Consider the following 22,202-nt stretch of genomic DNA (forward strand, 5'->3'; position numbering starts at 1 on the left):
GGCAAGATCCTGTCTCTACTATAAAAAAAGTTTTTAATTTAAATTTTTAAAAAGAGAAAAAAAGAAAATGTCTTTTCGGATGCTGGCAAGAACACACGAAAAGGGGAACACCTGTAGACTGTTGGTGGGACTGTAAATTAGTACAGCCACTATGAGAAATAGTATGGAGGTTCCTCAAAAAACTAAAAACAGAACTACCATATGATCCAGTAATCCCATTGCTGGGTATATATACCCAGAAGAAAGAACATCAGTATGTCAAAGAGAGATTTGTACTCCCATGTTTACTGCAGCACTATCCACGACAGCCAAGACATGAAATCAACCTAAGTGTTCATAAATAGATTGAAAGGATAAAGAAAATGTGGGCCAGGTATGGTGGCTCACTCCTGTAATCGCAACACTTTGGGAGGCCAAGGGAGAAAGATCACTTGAGACCAGGAGTTCAGGACCTGCATGGGCAATACAATGAGACCCCTTCTCTAAAAATACAATAGAATAGAATAGATAGAATAGCATAGAATAGAATAGAATAGAATAGAATAGAATAGAATAGAATAGAATAGAATAGAATAGAATAGAATAGAATAGAATGGAGGTACATATACCCAATGGAATATTACTCAGCTATAAAAAGAACAAAATCCTGTCATCTGCAGCAACATGAATGGAACTGGAGGTCATTATGTTAAGTGAAATAAGCCAGACACGGAAAGACAAATACCACATGTTCTCACTCATATGAGGAGATGTAAAATGTGGATCTCATGGAGATAGAAAGTTGATTGGTGGTTACCAGAGGCTGGGAACAGTAGGAGGAAGTGGGGGATGAGAGAAATGGTAAATGCATACAAGACTACAGCTAGATACAGGGAAAAAGATCTAATGTTTGATAGTACAGTTGGGCGACTATAGTTAACAACTTGTATAGTTCAGAACAGCTGAGGAGAGGAATTGAAATGTTCCCAGTGTAAAGAAGGGGTGATGTTAATACTGATGGTTGCCCCAATTGCCTGTTTGATCATTACATATTGTATGCATGGATGAAAATATCACATGTATCCCAAAATATGTACACCTCTTGTGTATTAATAAAAACAAAAAATAAGAGATGACCCTGGAGATATGCACCAAAGGAGTTTTAATGTAAAACCCTTCCTATTCAGGGTAGACTGATATAGTCCATTATGAACACAGAACTTTTAAGCTGTATTCAGACCTAATAGTGATATAATGTATTCTCCTCTTGAAGGAAAAATAGTGTGTAGAATACTGTATCATAAACATTCTCATATAAATTCACATATACACACAAGACACACACACACACACACACACACACACGTAATTCTTATCATTTGTTTCTCTCCACCTTACCAATATATATTCTGGATTTTTACTTACCATCTAAAAGCTAGCTTTAATGAGTATTTGGTTGTATCACTTTATTTGCTTTCTCTAAGACTCTTTTCTCTATATTAGCTTTATTTGTCATTGTCAAAAATTGAGAGATATCACCAACCTATTGCCACTTGGATACTGTACTACAATGTCATGATCTTCATCAATGCCACAAACAGTTCCAGTCGTAGTTAAAGTCTCAAACATTCCATCAGTCCATCCTCCATGACCATGCTGCAAAGACTGTACAATTTCTAGGTCGAGATCTATATTTACTAGGTCACCAATCTGCAATCCACCAGGATTCCTGTTGCCATTCTGCTCACCTGTAATTTCAGAGGCAATTGAATAAAGGGAGAAAAAAACCTCACAACAACAGGCAGCTGCATTATCTTTAAATAACATGTAGATATTTTAGTTTCAGGTACCATCTAGTTTTAAAAGGTCTTGAGAACTCACTATAAGTATAAAATTTTAGAACTAGAAAGCTTTTTTTAAAAAAAGAAAAAAGCCAGACTCAAAAATTGAAATAATATGAGTTATAACAAAGACTAAGTAAGAGTAGAGTCTATAAAAGACAATTCAACCTTATATCAGAACACAAAGTCCCAGGTGTTGAAAATACTCACTTTTATGCCTGGATAACTTACTATCACTGCATTAGAACCACAATAACTAACTAGAGAATATGAATGAAAGCCCTAGAATTATTTTTTCCATTAAGTGCTTAGTACTATTTTATTTTAACAAATGGTTCCTGTGATTCTTGCCCTAAAGAGCTTTTTAAAATATGTCAAAGCCTATTCCCTAGATTATTTTCAAAAGCTAATTCTGAGATGAATTCATGATCATGAAACACTATGCTGAGATCCAAAATATGAGTGTTGATTTTGCATTTTTCTTATGAAAGCAAGACATAAAACAAGAAAGCTTGTTTTGTGAAAGCAAGATAAATAGATGAGCTCATTAAAAAACGTAAATATTTTTTATGCATTCTCCTTTTTTAAAAAAGATTAAGGTATACTGCAAGAAAAAAACAGCAGTTTTTGCTACAAAGGCAGGTCAAACAATTTGGAAGGTGAAACACAGTTCACAGGAGAAAGAAAACCATTCAGAGAATAAAGATTAGGAGAGTGTGGTAAATGTTCATCCAGGCAACAATAAATCTATAAAATGAAGGTAGTTTTGGTTTTCTTGTTCCCTTTTTATTTTAATGATACATGAAATTATATATATTATCTTAATCTTGGAGCTGTTCTTAGGAAGACAATTTGACAAAAATTCTAAGGAATTTTTAAGCACAAAAGTGTCAAATCCTATTCTCAATAGTGTATGACATACAACTGTTGTAATGCAAAATTTTTCAACAATATAATTTACAGTTAAAACATAAAAGTTTCAAATGTATATTATGACATAAATGGCCAATCAATTCTCAAGACATGACAACTGAGTCCAAATAAAGCATAATAAAAGAAAAAATACTTTAAGACCAAAGGAAAGCCAAAAAAATTTTTCTCTAAGTAACTTTAGTGGTAATTAACTTTTCTAATGTCCAATTTAAACATTTTACTGATTCCACGAACTCTGACCCATTATTTAGTAATACTCTCTAATCTTCTCACTCACCTAGCACAGGGCAGTGATCTCTGTAGAAAGAACCTCCCTTGGCATCCTGGACACATTTCAGATCAGACTAAGAAGAAAAGAAACCAGAAAAATCACCCATGAAACTTCAAATATGGCTCAATATCTGAAACAGGCAAAAATATTCATTCAGAACATACTCAAAACAGAAATCAAGAATAGTCTAGGTCAACAATCACACTAAACACTGCTTTCAAAAGTACTTGTAAAAACTAGAAACCTGATCTTCAGATAGGTCATATTTTATTTACTTTCAGCATTCTTTTAAAGCTCAAAATTAGAATGTCTGAATCTGGCTGGACACGTTGGCTCACGCCTGTAATCTTAGGACTTTGGGAGGCCGAAATGGGCGGATCACTTGAGGTCAGGAGTTCAAAACCAGCCTGGCCAACATGGTGAAACCCCGTCTCTACTAAAAATACAAAAAAAAATTAGCCGTGTGTGCTGCTGGAAACCTGTAATCCTAGATGCTCAGGAGGCAGAGGCAGGAGAATTGCTTGAACCCGGGAGGCAGAGGTTGCAGTGAGCTGAGGTCACGCCACTGCACTCCAGCCCGGGCAACAGAGCAAGGAGACTCTGTCTCAAAAAATAAATAAAATAAAATGTCTGAATCTTATTACATTAGACTAAAATACTTATAATTAATAAATATTAATTATAATAGTTTGAAAAACACATGTTAAAAAAGGACAACAAATATCTATTATTGGAAATGTGCACAGCACATTCTTTTTTGTGTGTATGTGACAGAGTCTTGCTCTGTTGCCCAGGCTGGAGTACAGTGACTCACTGCAACCTCCGTCTCCTGAGTTTAAGCAATTCCCGTGCCTCAGTCGCCTGAGCAGCTGGGGATTACAGGCATGCACCACCACGCCTGGCTAATTTTTGCATTTTTAGTACAGACACGGTTTCACCACGTTGGCCAGGCTGATCTCAAACTCCTGGCTTCAAGTAATCCACCCACCTCAGCCTCCCAAAGTGCTGGGATTACTGGCATGAGCCACCACGCCGGGCCAGCACATTCCATTTTAAAGATACTTTTACCAAAAACAAACCAAAACCTGGAAATTATTCAAAACTAATAGCCAATACAAAGTAGAAAATAACGAAACCAAATACAGTCTTTTGATTCCTTGTCCAGCTAATTTTCCTATTTACATCAATTTTTTTTTTTTTTTTTTTTTGAGATGGAGTCTTGCTCTGTCACCCAGGCTGGAGTGCAGTGGCACGATCTCGGCTCACTGCAACCTCCACCTCCTGGGTTCAAGCAATTCTCCTGCCTCTGCCTCCCCAGTAGCTAGGATTACAGGCATATGCCACCACACCCAACTAATTTTTGTATTTTTACGGGGTTTCACCATGTTGGCCAGGCTGGTCTCGAACACCTGACCTCAAGTGACCTGCCCGCCTCAGCCTCCCAAAGTGCTGGGATTACAAGCGTGAGCCACCGCGCCCAGCCTTACATCAACTTTAGTCCTTACTTTGCCATAACCTGGTTAACTAACATTCCTTCCTACTTATCTTTTACAAGAAAACAAATTACTAAGTATCTGAATGGGGGAGGTAGCTGTGGTATAATTAAAAGTACAGAAAATGTGGGCTTAGAGGAAGAACCTTGTGTATACTGTGAAAATTCAGATGTGGATTTACTTAAAAGTGCCTAATAGTACAGGGGTATATAGTAGATTATTAGAACATCTTACCCTCTCAAGGAAAGGAGCTCCTCTAATACATCTGCACATGCGCACCTGCATGCACACACATGCATGTGCGCACACACGCATACTCACACAGGACCCAACTCTTTTATAGCATCTTTTACTGTCACTGAATCCTGGTCAAAGAGACACAGGTGTCAAATTGGTTTTTTGGGATTTTTTTTTTTTCTTCTTTTTGAGACAGGGTCTCTCTCTGTTGCCCAGGCTGGAGTGCAATGGCACAATCACGGCTCACTGCAGCCTCGACCTCCTAGGGCTCAAGTGATCCTTCCACTTCCACCTCAGCCTCTCAAGTAGCTGGGACTACAGGTGCAAACCACCATACCCAGCTAACTTTTTTTATTGTTTGTAGAAACGTGGTTTTGCCACATTGCCCAGGTTGGTCTCAAACTCCTGGACTCAAGTGATCTACCTGCTTTAGCCTCCCATGGTGCTAGGATTACAGGTGTGGGCCACCACTCCCGACTGTCAAATTGTTTTAATATAATACTCTACCCCAGCAATTTTACTTCTAGGAATCTATCCTAAAGAAATATACCCATAATGTACAAAGACATATATACAAGGATGCTTACTGACACACTGCTTGAAGCAGTAGGGGAAACAAAATCCAACCCAGGTACCCATCAAGAGAAATCTCATTAAATAAGTAATGGCACAACCACATACTCGGCCATCAATCTACATAAATACCATTCATTTAAGTACCTGAGCACATATAGCACATAGGCTTCATTTGAAGAAAATTAATAATCAGTTGGAATCCTAAAAAATTGACAATTTAAAAACAGGCAGAGGCATGAAGAAAATGAAAAGCTGATAATCACTGCTATATACAATAATAAAAATTGGCAACTAAAGTATTTGTTTAAATTCACATGGCTGGCTTTCAATATATAAGTGGAATAAATTGGTCAGCTGTAGTAGCTTATGCCAGTAGTCTCAGCATTCTGGAAGGCCAAGGTGGGAGATCGCTTGGAACTCAGGAGTTCAAAACCAGTGTGGACAATATAGCAAGACCCTATTTCTATTAAAAATTTTTTAATATTAGTTGGGCATGGTGGCACACGCCTACAGTCCTAGCTACTCCAGAGGCTGAGGTGGGAGGTTTGTTTGAGCCCAGGAGTTCAGGGCTTCAGTGAACGATGATTGCACCACTGCACTCCAGCTTGAGTGACAGAGCAAGACCCTGTCTCTAAAAATAAATAAATAAGGCCGGGCGCGGTGGCTCACGCCTGTAATCCCAGCACTTTGGGAGGCTGAGGTAGGTGGATCACGAGGTCAGGAGATCAAGACCATCCTGGCTAACACAGTGAAATCCCGTCTCTACTAAAAATGCAAAAAATTAGCCAGGCGTGGTGGTGGGCGCCTGTAGTCCCAGCTACTAGAGAGGCTGAGGCAGGAGAATGGCATGAACCCGGGAGCCGGAGCTTGCAGTGAGCCAAGATCAGGCCACTGCACTCCAGCCTGGGTGACAGAGACAGACTCTGTCTCAAAAAATAAACAAACAAATAAACAAATAAATAAATATAAAAAATAAATAAATAAATGGAAATAAATTAAGGGGACACTGGGATACTTTCTCCATTCCTAACAAGAACATAGACAGTTGATTTTTAAAAAGGAAATGTAAAGAATTCTTTGAATACGGAATGTATTCAAAATGAAAAGGATGTGAAAGGCATTAATATTTTGGCATTTATTTATTATACTCTATACATTAAATAGCAAGATCAACTTTTTTTGAGATACAGTCTCACTCCATCACCTAGACTGGAGTACAATGGTGTGATCTCGGCTCACTGAAAGCTCTACACCCCCACCCTCGTGGTTCGGGTGATTCTCGTGCCTCAGCCTCCCGAGTAGCTGGAATTACAGGCACATGCCATCAAACCCAGCTAATTTTTGTATTTTAGTAAAGACAGGGTTTTACCACGTTGGCCAGTGTGATCTCAAACTCCTGACCTCAAGTGATCCACCCACCTGGGCCTCCCAAAGTGCTGGGATTACAGGCGTGAGCCACCGCGCTGCCCAGCCAAGATCAGCGCTTGAACAATGGTCCATGAAATACAAAAACATAGGACAACTCATTGAATAAACCTCCATTATTTTTCTAAAAAGCAATTCCAGGGGTTTCTAAGTCAATCATTTTCAATTATCAACACTATACTTTAAAAAATATCAAGGGGTGGAGAGGAATCTCCTAAAAAATAATTTTAATATTGGTTGTAATTTATACTTTTATATAAGCTACCAGAGCACAGAATACAAATATATCACAAAACCTCATTATAATACTGTCTTCCAGGTCCATCCATGCCAAGGAATGGTCTTACAGATGATTTCCAATCTTTTTGATAGATTTTCATAAATAAACCCCCTGGACTTAACACTGAAAATGGGTCACCTCTACACAACCAATATATAGTAAGGTACTCAAACATTAAACTAAAGGCAAATCATATTCACTATTAAATAGTTTAGAGAAACATAGTAAAAACATAAAGGTTCTGACAAAGGGAGATGGCAAAGGAAAAATAATAAAAGAGCAGTAAGAGCTATTCACCCATCCAACATTTTCTTTCACCTGCTATGGTTCTTCACTACTTACCATGCCCTCAAAGCCAACTCTGTAAAGGTTCTTAGCACCATTATCCCAGAGGACATATGCTGCACTATGTGGGCTTGATGCACTCCAGTCCTGGATTTCTGTTACCTAACAGAAGTTTTTGAGAAAATAAGTTTTTTACAGGGGAGGGAAGAGCTTAGTTATTTTAATTATTACATTTAAATCTTAAAAATCATTTCATCTAGCAACCTGTGTAACAGGATCATGAAAAATACTTATTTGCCAAATACGTCACTCCTAACAGTTAAATTATCATTAGAGCCATATTTTTCCAGAATTATAAGGTAATTTCTGAAACCACCGTAGAAATTTTAAATCAAGAGGCTTGGGGATTACAGTGATAGATTATCAGAAAATAGAATTTGATAGAAAATTTAAAATATTTTTATTCTTAAAGGGATTCCTTTAAGAACAGTTTTTTGTTTTTTTGTTTTTGAGATGGAATCTCGCTCTTGTCGCCTGGGCTGGAGTGCAGCAGTGCGATACTGGCTCAATGCAACCTCCGCCTCCCGGGTTCAAGCTTCTCCTGCCTCAGCCTCCTGAGTAGCTGAGATTACAGATGCCTGTCACCACGCCTGGCTAATTTTTGTACTTTTAGTAGAGATGGGGTTTCACCATGTTGGCCAGGCTAGTCTCGAACTCCTGACCTCAGGTGATCTGCCCGTCTCGGCCTCCCAAAGCGCTGGGATTACAGGTGTGAGCTACTATGCCTGGCAAGAACAGTGTATTCTTTTAAGCCCATTACTCAATATGAAATTTAAAATCTCTGTAAAATACTCAAAATGATTCAAGATAAACCTTTTTGGTCAGCTAAAAGTTAACAAGCACAAAGCTTGCAGTTGCAGGCCACCTAAGCTAAAATGGCACGCCTACCATGGAAACCCAGACACCATCTCCAAGCCCCACACCCAACTAGTCTGATTCTTGAATTCACTGGATAAAAAAAAAAAAAAATACTGGGGTTGCCATTACTTTAAGGCCTAGAATCACATACAGGTTGAGTTTACTTATCTGAAATGATTAGGACAAGAAATGTTTTAGATTTCAAATGTTTTCAGATTTTGAAATATCTGGCCGGGCGCGGTGGCTCAAGCCTGTAATCCCAGCACTTTGGGAGGCCGAGGCGGGCGGATCACGAGGTCAGGAGATCGAGACCATCCTGGCTAACACGGTGAAACCCCGTCTCTACTAAAAATACAAAAAATTAGCCGGGCGTGTTGGCGGGCGCCTGTGGTCCCAGCTACTCGGGAGGCTGAGGCAGGAATGGTGTGAACCCAGGAGGCGGAGCTTGCAGTGAGCCGAGATCGCGCCACTGCACTCCAGCCTGGGGGACAGAGCAAGATTCCGTCTCAAAAAAAAAAAAAAAGAAATATCTGCACTGTACTTAGAGCATCCCAAATCCAAAAATCTGAAATTCTAAATGCTCCAGTGAGCATTTCCTTTGAGTACCATGTCAGTGCTCAAGAAGTTTCAGATTTTGGAGTATTTCGGGTTTCAGATTTATTTGGAATGTTCAATCTGTACACAAAAATGACAAACAGCATTAAACTTGGACCTTCTCAAGTAAATCTGACTACAGCAAAGAGTGGGAAGCTGCACACATGCAATTCAGATTACTCTTCTCCATCTTGATACTTACAATCGCAGCCATCCTTCATAGTTACTTAGAATGACAGGCTGAAGTATAACTTTTAAGGTATACACTTAAAAACTATTACTTTAAATAAGATATATAATGACCATTCTTTTTCATCCTGTACTAAAGAAATAGTTTTGCAAGCCAGGTATTTTATGATGTATTTGTGGAAATAAAAAGGTTTTATGTTTAAGATCTGATGAATCACTTGAAACATATTTTAAATTGTTAGTAATTTAGTCCATTTATTCTTTTAAATTTTGAAACACATTACACATTATAAAATATAGCATACGTAAATTTTTTTTTTTTTTTTTTTTTTTGCTCTTGTCACCCAGGCTGGAGTGCAATGGCACAATCTCAGCTCACTGCAACCTTTGCCTCCTGGGTTCAAGTGGTTTCCTGACTCAGCCTCCCAAGTAGCTGGGATTACAGGCACCCACCACCACGCCTGGCTAATTTTTGTATTTTTTTTTTTTTTTTTTAAGTAGAGATGGGGTTTCACCATGTTGACCAGGCTGGTCTCAAACTCCTGATCTTGTGATCCGCCTACCTCAGCCTCCCAAAGCATATGTAAACTTTAAGGAATAAAAAAATAAACTGAACACTCAGTAATTATTATCCAACCTAAGAAAAAAAAATATAACCAGTACTTTTCAAGTCCCCTATGTCCATCTCATCAATCCCATCCTCCTGCCTTCCATTAGAGGTAACTACCATCCTGAAGTTAGAGTCCACCATTTACCTTAATTTGCTTTATGATTCCTGCTCAACTAACCACTATATAACCTTCTAAAGTAACAGTTTCTAGCACTCGAAGGTAAAACATGCAATCTGCAGCAAAAAGTTCCTTCTGATTCTAATATATTCAGATTCAACTTCATTTGTTTTAAAAAATGTGATGCTATATTAAGTCTGTATTTTACAGGATGAGTAAAAATCATTTGACTAGCTAAAAAACAAAGATAAATTTTGTTTAAATCAAATTTACTTTGAATTTCAAATTACTTGAAATAGAAGAAAGTTCATTAGTCAAGCTCCAAATCATTAAATGAAATTCCTTCATTTGTTAATATGACTTGATTTATTATTGGGGGGAAACAAAGTGGAAGGCATAAGAAAATAACTATAGTAATTTCACATGCAAGGAACAGCTGCTAAAACCATTAGGTATAATGTTGCCAAGAAACTCTGTAAAGGATACATCTGACAAAAATTTACACCTGTTCATCAATCTCAACATCACTAATAGCAGAATAATCAGACTTTATGTGCCCCTTTATGTGATACAATAAAAAATACACAGCATCACATATGAGGTATGTTTGCCAAAATAAAATTGAACCTGAATCTATCTAATCAAGCCTCTAGATCTAACAACTAATTTATAGGAAATACAAAGATTAAAAGAACAAGTTAAAGAAGTTAAAGAATACTATAAAGAATCAATTGGCCAAATAGAATCTGGTTTCTTCAACAAATAAATGGTATTTTTTTTAAGTTAATAATTGTTGAAGTTGGGTATGAGTGCATGGTAATTTATCATACTATACTTTCTACCCAAGTGTATGTCTGAAATACTCCATAATAAAGAGTTTAAAAAAAAACAAATATGATCTAGTATACTTAATCATATTTGTAAAACAAACAGCTTTAAAAGACTAACATGTATAGCGAGACTTAAGATGCCCTTTAAGAATAGGCTGGGCGAGGTGGCTCATGCCTGCAGCACTTTGGGAGGCGGAGGCAGGAGGATCACTTGAACCCAGGAGTTCAAGACCAGCCTGGGCAACACAGCAAGACTCCATCTCTAATATATATATTTAAAAAACAAAAAGGAAGAATACACTACATACAATTAACGCGGGTTACATCAGGGGAGTGGGATAAAGCATCCAGCACTGAAGGGAAAAAAGGGATAACTTTCTTCATTCACATACATAGGCCAAAACAAAAAAGTCAGACAACAGAAGTTACATTTGGTCTTAAACAATGTGCATAACAATGTTACTCTAAAGATTTATTTTATGAAGTTCCCTCACTTGGAGTCACATGTACAAGATGGTTTCATTTCTTTTTCTTCGTTTTGTTCCTTTCGTTTGTTTGTTTTGAGATGGAGTCTCACTCTGTCACCCAGGGTGGAGTGCAGTGGCACAATCTTGGCTCACCACTACCTCTGCCTCCCAGGTTCAAGTGATTCTCCTGCCTCAGCCTCCCTAGTAGCTGGGACTATAGGCGTGTACCACCACGCCTGGCTAATTTTTTTTTTGCCTTCCAGAAAACAATAATTTTATTAATTTTTTTTGCATACAAAAACAATAAACATTTTCTAAAAATACATACAAACAAAAAGATGCGTATCAAACATATTAGGAAGGTTGCACATGGGAAGTCGGGGAATAGAAATGGGGGTGGGAGTTAAAATAAATGAGAGAGGGACTTTATATGGATCAGTGATAATAACTCAATCCTCTATTTGACAAAGAAGAAGGAGAAGGAAGAGGAAGAAAAAGAAAGTGGGATAAAGGATCAGAAAGGGAGGAAAATAGAAAAAATTAGAGTATGACTCCAGGGTAGACCTGTTTTGTTGTCATTGAGTTGGTTGGTTGGTTTGTCTGTTGTATTCTTCATGTTTCGCCAAGTTGGCCAGACTGGTCTCGAACTCCTAGCCCGAAGTGATCAACCCGCCTCGCCCCCCAGAGTGCCGGGACCACAGGCGTGAGCCACCACGTCCAGCCCCCACATTGCTTCTGGCTTCCGTGGTAGACCTCCCAGACGGAGCGGCCAGGCAGAGGAGCTCCTCACTTCTACCCAGACACGGGGCGGCCGGGCAGAGGGGCTCCTCACTTCCCAGACGGGGCGGCCAGGCAGAGACGCTCCTCACTTCTTCCCAGACGATAGGTGGCCGGGCAGAGGCGCTCCTCACTTCCCAGACGATGGGTGGTCGGGCAGAGGCGCTCCCCACTTCCCAGACGATGGGTGGCCGGGCAGAGGCGCTCCTCACTTCCCAGATGATGGGCGGCCGGGCAGAGGCGCTCCTCACCTCCCAGACGATGGGTGGCCGGGCAGAGGCACTCCTCACTTCCCAGATGGGGCAGCCGGGCAGAGGCGCTCCTCACTTTCCAGACGATGGGTGGCCGGGCAGAGGCGCTCCTCACCTCCCAGACGATGGGTGGCCGGGCAGAGGCGCTCCTCACCTCCCAGACGATGGGTGGCCGGGCAGAGGCGCTCCTCACCTCCCAGACGGGGCGGCCGGGCAGAGGCGCTCCTCACTTCTTCCCGGACGGGGCGGCCGGGCAGAGGCGCTCCTCACTTCTTCCCAACGGGGCGGCCGGGCAGAGGCGCTCCTCACTTCTTCCCGGACGGGGCGGCCGGGCAGAGGCGCTCCTCACTTCTTCCCGGACGGGGCGGCCGGGCAGAGGCACTCCTCACTTCTTCCCGGACGGGGTGGCCGGGCAGAGGCGCTCCTCACTTCCCAGACGGTGGGTGGCCGGGCAGAGGCGCTCCTCACTTCTTCCCGGACGGGGCGGCCGGGCAGAGGCACTCCTCACTTCTTCCCGGACGGGGTGGCCGGGCAGAGGCGCTCCTCACTTCCCAGACGGTGGGTGGCCGGGCAGAGGCGCTCCTCACTTCTTCCCGGATGGGGCGGCCGGGCAGAGGCACTCCTCACTTCTTCCTGGATGGGGCGCCCGGGCAGAGGCGCTCCTCATTTCTTCCCGGACGGGGCGGCCGGGCAGAGGCGCTCCTCACTTCCCAGACGGGGCGGCCGGGCAGAGGCGCTCCTCACTTCTTCCCGGACGGGGCGGCCGGGCAGAGGCGCTCCTCACTTCTTCCCGGACAGGGCGCCTGGGCAGAGACGCTCCTCACTTCTTCCCGGACGGGGCGGCCGGGCAGAGGCGCTCCTCACTTCTTCCCGGACGGGGTGGCCGGGCAGAGGCGCTGCTCACTTCCCAGACGGGGCGGCCAGGCAGAGGCACTCCTCACTTCCCAGACGGTGGGTGGCCGGGCAGAGGCGCTCCTCACTTCCCAGACGGGGCGGCCGGGCAGAGGCGCTCCTCACTTCCCAGACGGTGGGTGGCCGGGCAGAGGCGCTCCTCACTTCCCAGACGGTGGGTGGCCGGGCAGAGGCGCTCCTCACTTCCCAGACAGTGGGTGGCCGGGCAGAGGCGCTCCTCACTTCCCAGACGGGGCGGCCGGGCAGAGGCGCTCCTCACTTCCCAGACGGGGCGGCCGGGCAGAGGTGCTCCTCACCTCCCAGACGGGGTGGCCGGGCAGAGGCGCTCCCCACCTTCCAGATGGGGCGGCGGCCGGGCAGGGGCTGCAATCCCAGCACCCTGGCAGGCCAAGGCAGGCGGCCGGGGGGTAGAGGCTGCCGCGAGGCCAGACCACGCCGGTCTGGGCACTCCAGCCCGGGCAACACCGAGCACTGGGTGAGCGAGACTCCGTCTGTAGTCCCAGCACCTCGGGAGGCTGAGGCGGGCAGAGCACTCGGCGTCAGGAGCTGGCGACCAGCGTGGCCAAGATGGCGAACGCGTGCCTGCATCCAAAGGAGAAAAGGCAGGGAGTGGTGGCGCGCGCCGGCAGTCCCAGGCAGTCGGCGGCGCGGGCAGCAGCAAGCCGAGTAGATTGTAGCCTGCGCCAGAGAGGGAAAGAAAGAAAGAACGAAAGAAAGAAAGAAAGAAAGAAAGGAGGGAGGGAAGGAAGGAAGGAAGGAAGGGAGGGAGGGAGGGAGGGAGGAAGGCAGGCCGCCTGGCTAATTTTTGTATTTTTAGTGGAGACAGGGTCTCACCATGTTGGCCAGGCTAGTCTCAAACTCCTGACCTCAAATGATCCACCCACCTCAGCCTCCCAAAGTGCTGGGATTACAGGTGTGAGCTACCATGCCTGGCCCTCATTTTGTTCTTAAAACACATGTGTTAAATCAAAGCAAACCAAAAATGTAACAGAATGACTCAAAGCCTCAAGAATGCCTTCTTTTATCCCAAAAAAGTGTCAATACAGTAAAAAACAGGAAGTTCCATTTATGTGGCTTCAAACAGCAAATGCCTTCAAAAGCTGATGAGGAAAGATGACTTCCAAGCCCCTCTGACCATATAATTAACTATGAGGAAGAATATACAGTCAATTAAAATTTGACTTCTCACATACTCTTTCAAAAGAAGTTACTAGAATGTGTGTCCTACCAAAAGAGACAGTAAGCTAAGTAAGATGATCTAATGGGATAGAGAAAACATGAGATCCAGCCAGGAAAAGAAGCAAAGGCATCTTTGTTCATCACGGGGCTTTAAAGGAGCTTCCAGGATGACTGCTGGACACCAGGCATGGAAGGTGACCCGTCCAGATTGCAGCTGTGTAATATGTGGTGGCCAAACAAGTTGAAGGCTCTTATCCCTACTGCCACTATACCGTTTTTATTCAACTGTGGACACACTGCCCAAGTGAGCCTGACTCACGTTCTCCAAGTGTACTTGGCTTATTTGGACCATGTAATGATGACATTCCCACTCTCCTCTTCACTCCCATTCCCTGCCACCTAGATCAGCTGAGGTCTCTCATTTCACCACACAGAATATTCTGCTTTGACCTACTCCTAAAACTCTGAGCCCGCTATGCTATCTGGAAAGGATTACAGAGGTAGGTGGGCTCAATAACAGCATAATTGCCCACTGCCCCTCAGAAACAGGTCTTTGAGGGAAGAGAATATAAAACAAGTCAATTCAAATGAAATTTGAATAGCAGGAAAGTTGAGGACATGAGATACTGCACAGGGAGGGACTGGCCCAAATGCGTTCAGAAAAGCATGCTAGGTAACAAAATGACAATATGAAACCTGAAGGTGGGAAGGTAAAACCTACCTAATGACCCTCTAAGGAACATCAATGCTTACAAAAAGCAAGAACAATCTCTTTACTTCCAGAGAAAAAAGAAATCAAGATTTTAAAAACCGCTACTGGCATAGAAAACAATGGACCAAGAAATTCATTTATAGTAGTAATAAAAAGCTTCTGAACGTATAATACTCTAGAATACACAATGAATTCAGAAAAACACTGTACCTTTCCCCTACGTCCATTTCCTCCATCTTGATCTTCCCACTGCCAGTCCACTCCTCGCACCACTCTGGCACCTGCAAAGATTCCTCTGGCTGTTATCTTCTTAGATTTCCTACGAGACTCTAACAGAACCCTAAAAATAAAATTATTTACTTTCAAGTTTATATAAAAATAGGTAACAATAATTTACTTTTCAAAACAAAATTATAAAAACATTATTTTGAAAGTAAAAAGATTCTTCATTGTTCTGGTTACTACCATAATAGCATGATACAGGAATACCTTTTATTTACCACAGGTGATGATGATGATGGCAGTAGTAGTTGTAATAATAATCACAACTAACTTTTACTGAGCTTTTATTATATAATATGTAAAAGCACTTGCATAGGAGTAAAGTGTGTTACACTCCTTAAGAGAAAGTTATTGCTATATTATCCACTTTATCAATGAGGAAACTTGAGTCTCAAAGAAGTAATGTGCCCAAGGCCACAAAAGTTAAAATGTAATGGACTCCACATACGATCCTAGTCTAAGCATTTCAGGGTATCAGGGTATCACCATACTCTTCACTACTGTAGAGGTGGCAAACTCAAATCTCTATAGCTTCCAGGTGAGTAATATAAATGACAGCCCAAGAAAGACAGCACTACAATGGCAAATGGCACTTGACCTCAGACTTGGGAAGATAACAGGGAATGGCAGGGACTTTGGTTGACTCAAAAGCATCATCAGTCTAAAGGGTCCAGTCTAAAGGGCTCCATTGCTTCAACAAACTGTTGCCAAGAACAAACATAAGCCCAGTATTGACAGTCTTCTGTATTGGGAGGAGGCGGTGGGGGGAGCAGCGTGTTCTACGAATCCATCAACATATTTTTGTGTGAAATCACCTGTTTTTAAAAACTAGCCATTATTCTTGCCAGGCGTGATGGCTCACGTCTGTAATTCCAGCACTTTGGGAGGCTGAGGCGGGTGGATCACGAGGTCAGGAGATCGAGACCATCCTGGCTAACACGGTGAAACCTTGTCTCTACTAAAAATACAAAAAATTAGCTGGGCGTGGTGGCGGGTGCCTGTAGTCCCAGCTACTCGGGAGGCCGAGGCAGAAGAATGGCGTGAACCCGGGAGGCGGAGGTTGCAGTGAGCCGAGATTGCGCCACTGCACTCCAGCCTGGGCGACAGAGAGAGACTCCGTCTCAAAAAAAAAAAAAAAACTAGCCATTATTCAAAAATTTAAGAGTATTATATTGATATGATTTGGCTGTGTCCCCACCCAAATCTCATCTTGAACTGTAGTTCCCATAATTCCCACATGTCGTGGCAGGGACCCGGTGGGAGGTAACTTAATCATGGGGGCGGTTACCTCCATGCTGTTCTCTTGATAGTGATTTCTCACGAGATCTGATGATTTTAATAAGGGGCTTTCCCCCTTTTTTGCTCAGCACTTCTCCTTGATGCTGCCATGTGAAGAAGGGCGTGTTTGCTTCCCCTTCCACCCTGATTGTAAGTTTCCTGAGGCCTCCCCAGCCATGCTGAACTGTGAGTCAATTAAACCTCTTTCTCCTTTATAAATTACTCGGTCTCGGGTATTTCTTCATAGCAGTATGAAAATGGATTAATATATGTATGTATCAGTAAAATACATCTGTAGTCTGGATTTTACCTATACTAACCTGTTCTCACAGTACTACATACTTACAGAAGATTATGAACCTTGATAAAGATTCTACACTCAAGTATCTGGTCCAGCTTGGTTCTCCAAGACCATGTATCCATATTGTTCTACATCTTTCTCATTCACATGATCAGAAAGGTTTGGAGATTTTTGTTTTGTTTTTCTAATTTTATTTCATTGTTCTATTCTTTTCATTTATTTACTTATTTTAATAGAGATGAGGTCTTACTTACAAGTCCAGGGTGGACTTGAATGGCTGGCCTCAAGTAATCCTCCCACCTCAGACTTCCCAAAGTGCTGGAATTAAAGGCATGAGCCACCAAGCCCAGCCTTATTCATTTTTACAATGTCTTTATTATTCCTTAATTTTAATTGCAAACAAAAGACAAAAATAACCAATTTGTTCAAAATTACTCAGTTAATAAGTGGCACAATTATGATCTACACCAAGAGAGTCTGACTCCAAAATCTATTTATCTACTCCTACTCCTAGCTGCCTCCCTATGACTGGCTGGATTCTTGCTCGTTTGCATTATCTGTATCTACATGAGAAGATCCCATCACCTAAAACTCTGCACCCATTAAGAATGAATACTCCTCTCTCATTGCTCCTAAGACACTTAATACATATCTCTAACACAGTCTAAAACGTCACATGATAATCACTGACTCATTATTTCCTTTAATTTGTAAACTCCTTAAGAATACTATGTGTCTTATCTTCTAGTGTCCATAAACATAGTAGATGCCATATAGTCCTAATAAATGCCTATTGACTCAATCAGTGGGCCCTACCATTCATCTGATATCAATTAACAGACTAGAAGGCATAGTGAGAAGAAAATAATTGGTATCTTTTTGGATGCCCTTGTATTTCCAAATGTACAGTAGTGCTAACCCTCTAAGCCAGAGAAAGAATAGCCCAGATTACCTTGGAAAAGTACAGACAGCTCCATCTTCAAAGAGCTCTTCTCTTGTTATATGGCAGATTTGGTCCACCTCTATCCTACTATTTGGTACCTCCTGTTACTAAACCAACTGTCAGAAGCTATTTGCTAATCCTATTTTTAAGGCCTAGAAGTACATAATTTGAATACAAACAAAAACCCTCGGTTGAAGAAAACAAGGGTTCTCCCTACCTCTCACTTCCTGGTGTAGTAATTCGGTAAAAGCGATGTCTTAAGTGATGTTTATCTCCATGATAACACACTGTGCACAAATCATAATTTGTACACTCTGCACATTTCCATCGAATGCCAATGATTGGTTGCTGGCGGCAGGTATCACACATGGTTCCATCATGCTTGATGCCTATTAAAACAAGAACACATGCTCAGATTAATCACACATTTTATTTATTTGAATATTATTCCTTGGGGGAAAAAAATAAGAACAGAACATTTTACAAGATATTCTAATAAATTAGGAAATAACACTTCAAATTTAATACATATAGCTTCAAGATAATGGATCTCAACTATTTTAATCAATGCGAATTATAATATTTTCCCTCTGCTCCCTTTTTCATTAGTAAGAACACATCTCAGTAACTCTTTCCTCGCTCTCATCCACAAACCAGAACTTAAGTTCGGCACAGAGAAAGAAAGAATCCTTTATCACTAAGGAGATGTTTCAAACTACAAAACCTCAGAAATCTTTGAAAGAATTTTCAACTATTTTCTAGGGAAACAATTACTCCAAAAGAAAAGATCATTTTGCCTTCATGATATCATAGAAACAAATTATCAATTAACTTAAGCATTTACCACCCTTAGATATTGACAAGTTTTTCCCATAGTCAAGAAAATTTAGAAAATGATTAGGAAGCAAGTTTCCCTATTTTAAAGGAAACAATACACTATAGTGGGGTTTTATCCCCTTAGGGAACAAGAAATAATAAGCTCTAGAAAAAATAAACACTTGGTAAAATGACCTCCACTAAAATTAATCACATGGATGAATGAGACAGACATTAGAACTATAAAAGGTACCAATATAAGTAATGAAAACAGCCTTCATTTTCAGGTGAAATAATTGGGGGTAATACTCCTTTACTATTCTATTGTTATATTAATATCACTTGTTCAATAAATAAAAACTAGGATTTTCTTTTTCAACAATGTGTGGCTTGTCAACATCAGTGTCACTACTTTATAAACACATCCTGGATGGTCAAGCTCAATGCTGACCAAGCAAGGGCTGTATTATCTGTCCAAAAGTGACACTCTCCTGGATTCAAGTTCTGACTCCGTCTGTATTTGCTTTTATGTCCTTGAAAAGGTCGTTTTATCAGAAGTATTTATGTATAAAATAATGTAGTTGTTCTTTTTTTTTTTTTTCCAAAATAACTGGAGGGAGGTAGAGGGGAAGTAAAGTGGGATTTAGGTCAAACAAGATTAGCTGTGCTGAAGTTGGGTCATGGGTACATGGGAGTTCATTACATTATCTTCCTCTTTGTATCCATTTAGAACATTTCCATAATTAAATAGAAGAAAGGAGCCCTTTCATTCTCACAACCTCAGTCCCCTTTGGAGAATGTAATATTTCTTTAAAGGTGAGACAACGTGTTCTAAAAATCAAATAACATGCTGCATATGTAAAAACTAGAGTACGAAAGTGGTCATATTACTAATATAATACACTATTGCTACTTCCCGATAAGAAGGAAAAAAAACACCTTATGTTACTCATTTTCTATATTCAGATAACCAGATTCTAAACAAAGGGCCAAACTTGAGTGTATGCCTGTTTTGAGGGAAAGGGAGGGGAGGGGCAAGGATCAGGAAGGAAGAGGGAGGGAAGGCAGGAAGGAGGGAAGCAGGGAAGGAAGGAGGAAGGGAATGAACACCTGAAAGAATTGGGATACCTACTGGACTACAAAAAAGCCTGATACCCCAACACCAAATATGTTTTATGTGCAATCCTTCTGCAGTCTCCTGTCACATAAATGCTTGACTGTAGGGACAGAAGACAGTGGACATGCGTGGCTACTGATTCATTCAGAACTATCTCTTTATTCCTACTGCAGGCATGCCCTCTGCTGCTTTCAAGTATCACTCTTAGAGCCATGTTCATGCCACTGCACTCCAGCCTGGGCAACTAAGAAAGACTCTAACTCAAAAAAATAAAAAAAAATAAAAAAATAAAAAATCACTCCTACTGCAGTGTGGAGAAAACAGGTATGAAAAAAGTAAAAGTGGCTAGAGAAAGGGAGTCAGGTTAAAAGAAGTTAGTAGCAGTCCAGCTAAGATAATGGTAGCTTAAATTAGGGTGCTGACAGTAGAAATTGAGAGAAATGGGTTCTCTCATCTTTTGTCTCCTGACAAAAGATGTAGAGGATATAAATGAGAAAGTCTAAATGAGAACATTCAAGAGAAAACAGGTTAAGTATTAGAGATATTTAGCAATTAAACAGTAAAATAAACTGAAATCTAGAACTGCTCTGCTTAAAAACAAGAAGGGAGTCACCAACAAAAAATAAGAATATCTAATCAAAAAATACAAGCTCAGGTCTCCACTGATAGAAACTCGCCTGAGAAACTAAACAGGAAAAAAAAACAGGAAAAGTTCCACAGAAATGATGGATGAGTAGATCTTTCTAAGAAAGGAAGAAACCACAGAAAAGCAGAGTATGTTCAATGAACCAGGAACAACTTTGCTTAGCAGAAACATGCAATACAGCCAGAGATTTGGAGATAAATTATAGAGTCAGGCTAGAAATTAACAAGATCAGACATGATTTCTAACCTGTATACAATACAGTATTTAAACTGCTACCTCAAATGGTAAAAACAAGCGTATGTGATTTAAGAATTTACTTGTATAACTTACTATCCACTTAATATTCAAAATCAACTTAAATACTCTGGGACCAATATTCTCATCTATAAATTAAGAAAACACTTCCTTTCACATGGAAAGAGACATTGTGAGGCTAAATTGTTAGAAACTCCTAGAAACAGAAACTTCATTTAAAAAAAAAAAAAAGAAAACAAAGTGATAGGTAAACATACTTTGAAAAATTTTAAAGCAAAATATACATATAAAGAATTATACTGCACTTAACTTCATCTTAATATAGATTTAGTAAATGCACTAGTCATCTATTTAAATATCATAATCAGAATCATCACCTATCCCAGACAAATTTTGCAATACTTACACAGAAATCAAAGAGCTTAATAAAAGTTTAAATTTTTCAGAGACTGTATATGGGAAACATTTAATTATTCATCTGTGAATTAAAAGATTAAAATAAACTTCTAAATAGCAATTATATACCATATTACTAAAGTAACTAAAGTAATTTGAAAGTTGGTTTCTGTAAAGATTTGCTTAGGTTCCTTCCTGTTTTTGTTTGTTTTTAGTTTAAAGTGATATACATGGCATCTCTGATGCTTATACTTCATGTTAAATGCTCCTACTCACCCAGCTGCTTCCTAGGATTAATACACACTCAGTGTAGAAAACTTGGAAAACCACAAAGGCTAATCCCATCAGCACATCCAGGGAATTATCTTTCTAGTTTTTGTATTACATGTATTATGCAATTTAGATGCAAAAATGTCACATTGTAGTTCCTTGCAAACTACTTTATAAAATGATATTCTACCATGTCAGTAATAATTCTTCAACATGGTTTAATAATTGTACAGAATTTCCCACTATTAATTAACATAATTTACATATAATAATCCCATATTTTCAACAGTGGTTATGTTAACTTTTTGTCTTTATCTGCCACAAACAAATACCTTTGAATGTGCCTTTTTAAAATATTGAAAGCAGCGTCAAAGTCTTTTATGGCATTTGAAACACTCTGTAAGTGCCTTCTATAGAGATTGTATCCATTTATATTTCCCTTTCAGCAGTATCTGACTGGCTTTCTTGACACATCTTTAGCATGCACTGAAGTAATATTTTTAATCTGTGCCAATTTGAGAGGAAAAAAATTGGTATTTCTTATTTTCTTTTTAAAATTATAAAATTAATAACACACTTATAATAAAACTTTAAACAACCCAAAAGCATACAGAACAAAATGTGAAAGTCCCCCCCACTGTGCACTCCCACCCATTATTAGCAGTTTGGTGGGGGTTTCCAGATTGTTTTCTGGGTACACATTTTCTACGTGTGCTCTCATCGGCACGTGTGTGACTTCTGAGGCTTCATGCTTAGAAAGACTTTCCATGAAATGGTAAAATATACTATTCAATTCTTAACCTAGCACTTTTATGGTTTTCTCAGCATTGGCTCAGAGCTCCCAGTGCAGGCAGGTTGTGAATCCTGAGGGGAGAGAGAGTGACAGACAGACAGACAGACATGGACAGACAAGCAACATCTGCCTTGACTTTTGTGACCAAACCTCAGAATTCACAGTGTCACTTTTTCTACACTCTATTAATTGAGGCAGTTACAAATGTCTTCCCAGGTCCACTGAGGG

The 22,202-nt window shown here is 40.7% G+C and overlaps 1 protein-coding gene across 1 annotated transcript in view; it reads right to left on the reverse strand.

The window, feature by feature from the left end:
- MIB1 (MIB E3 ubiquitin protein ligase 1) overlaps positions 1–22,202 on the reverse strand; it is a 141,354-nt gene that overhangs the window by 95,979 nt on the left and 23,173 nt on the right. Inside the window, exons 2-6 of the mRNA XM_055236556.2 lie at positions 17,899–18,070; positions 15,088–15,217; positions 7,378–7,482; positions 3,031–3,097; positions 1,523–1,727 (exon numbers count right to left, since the gene is read on the reverse strand). Coding sequence (XP_055092531.1) covers positions 1,523–1,727; positions 3,031–3,097; positions 7,378–7,482; positions 15,088–15,217; positions 17,899–18,070 — 679 coding nt within the window. The remainder of the gene's footprint in view (positions 1–1,522; positions 1,728–3,030; positions 3,098–7,377; positions 7,483–15,087; positions 15,218–17,898; positions 18,071–22,202) is intronic.

Source organism: Symphalangus syndactylus, chromosome 1 (assembly GCF_028878055.3).
Source record: "Symphalangus syndactylus isolate Jambi chromosome 1, NHGRI_mSymSyn1-v2.1_pri, whole genome shotgun sequence".
In the NCBI taxonomy this organism is placed as follows: Eukaryota; Metazoa; Chordata; class Mammalia; order Primates; family Hylobatidae; genus Symphalangus; species Symphalangus syndactylus.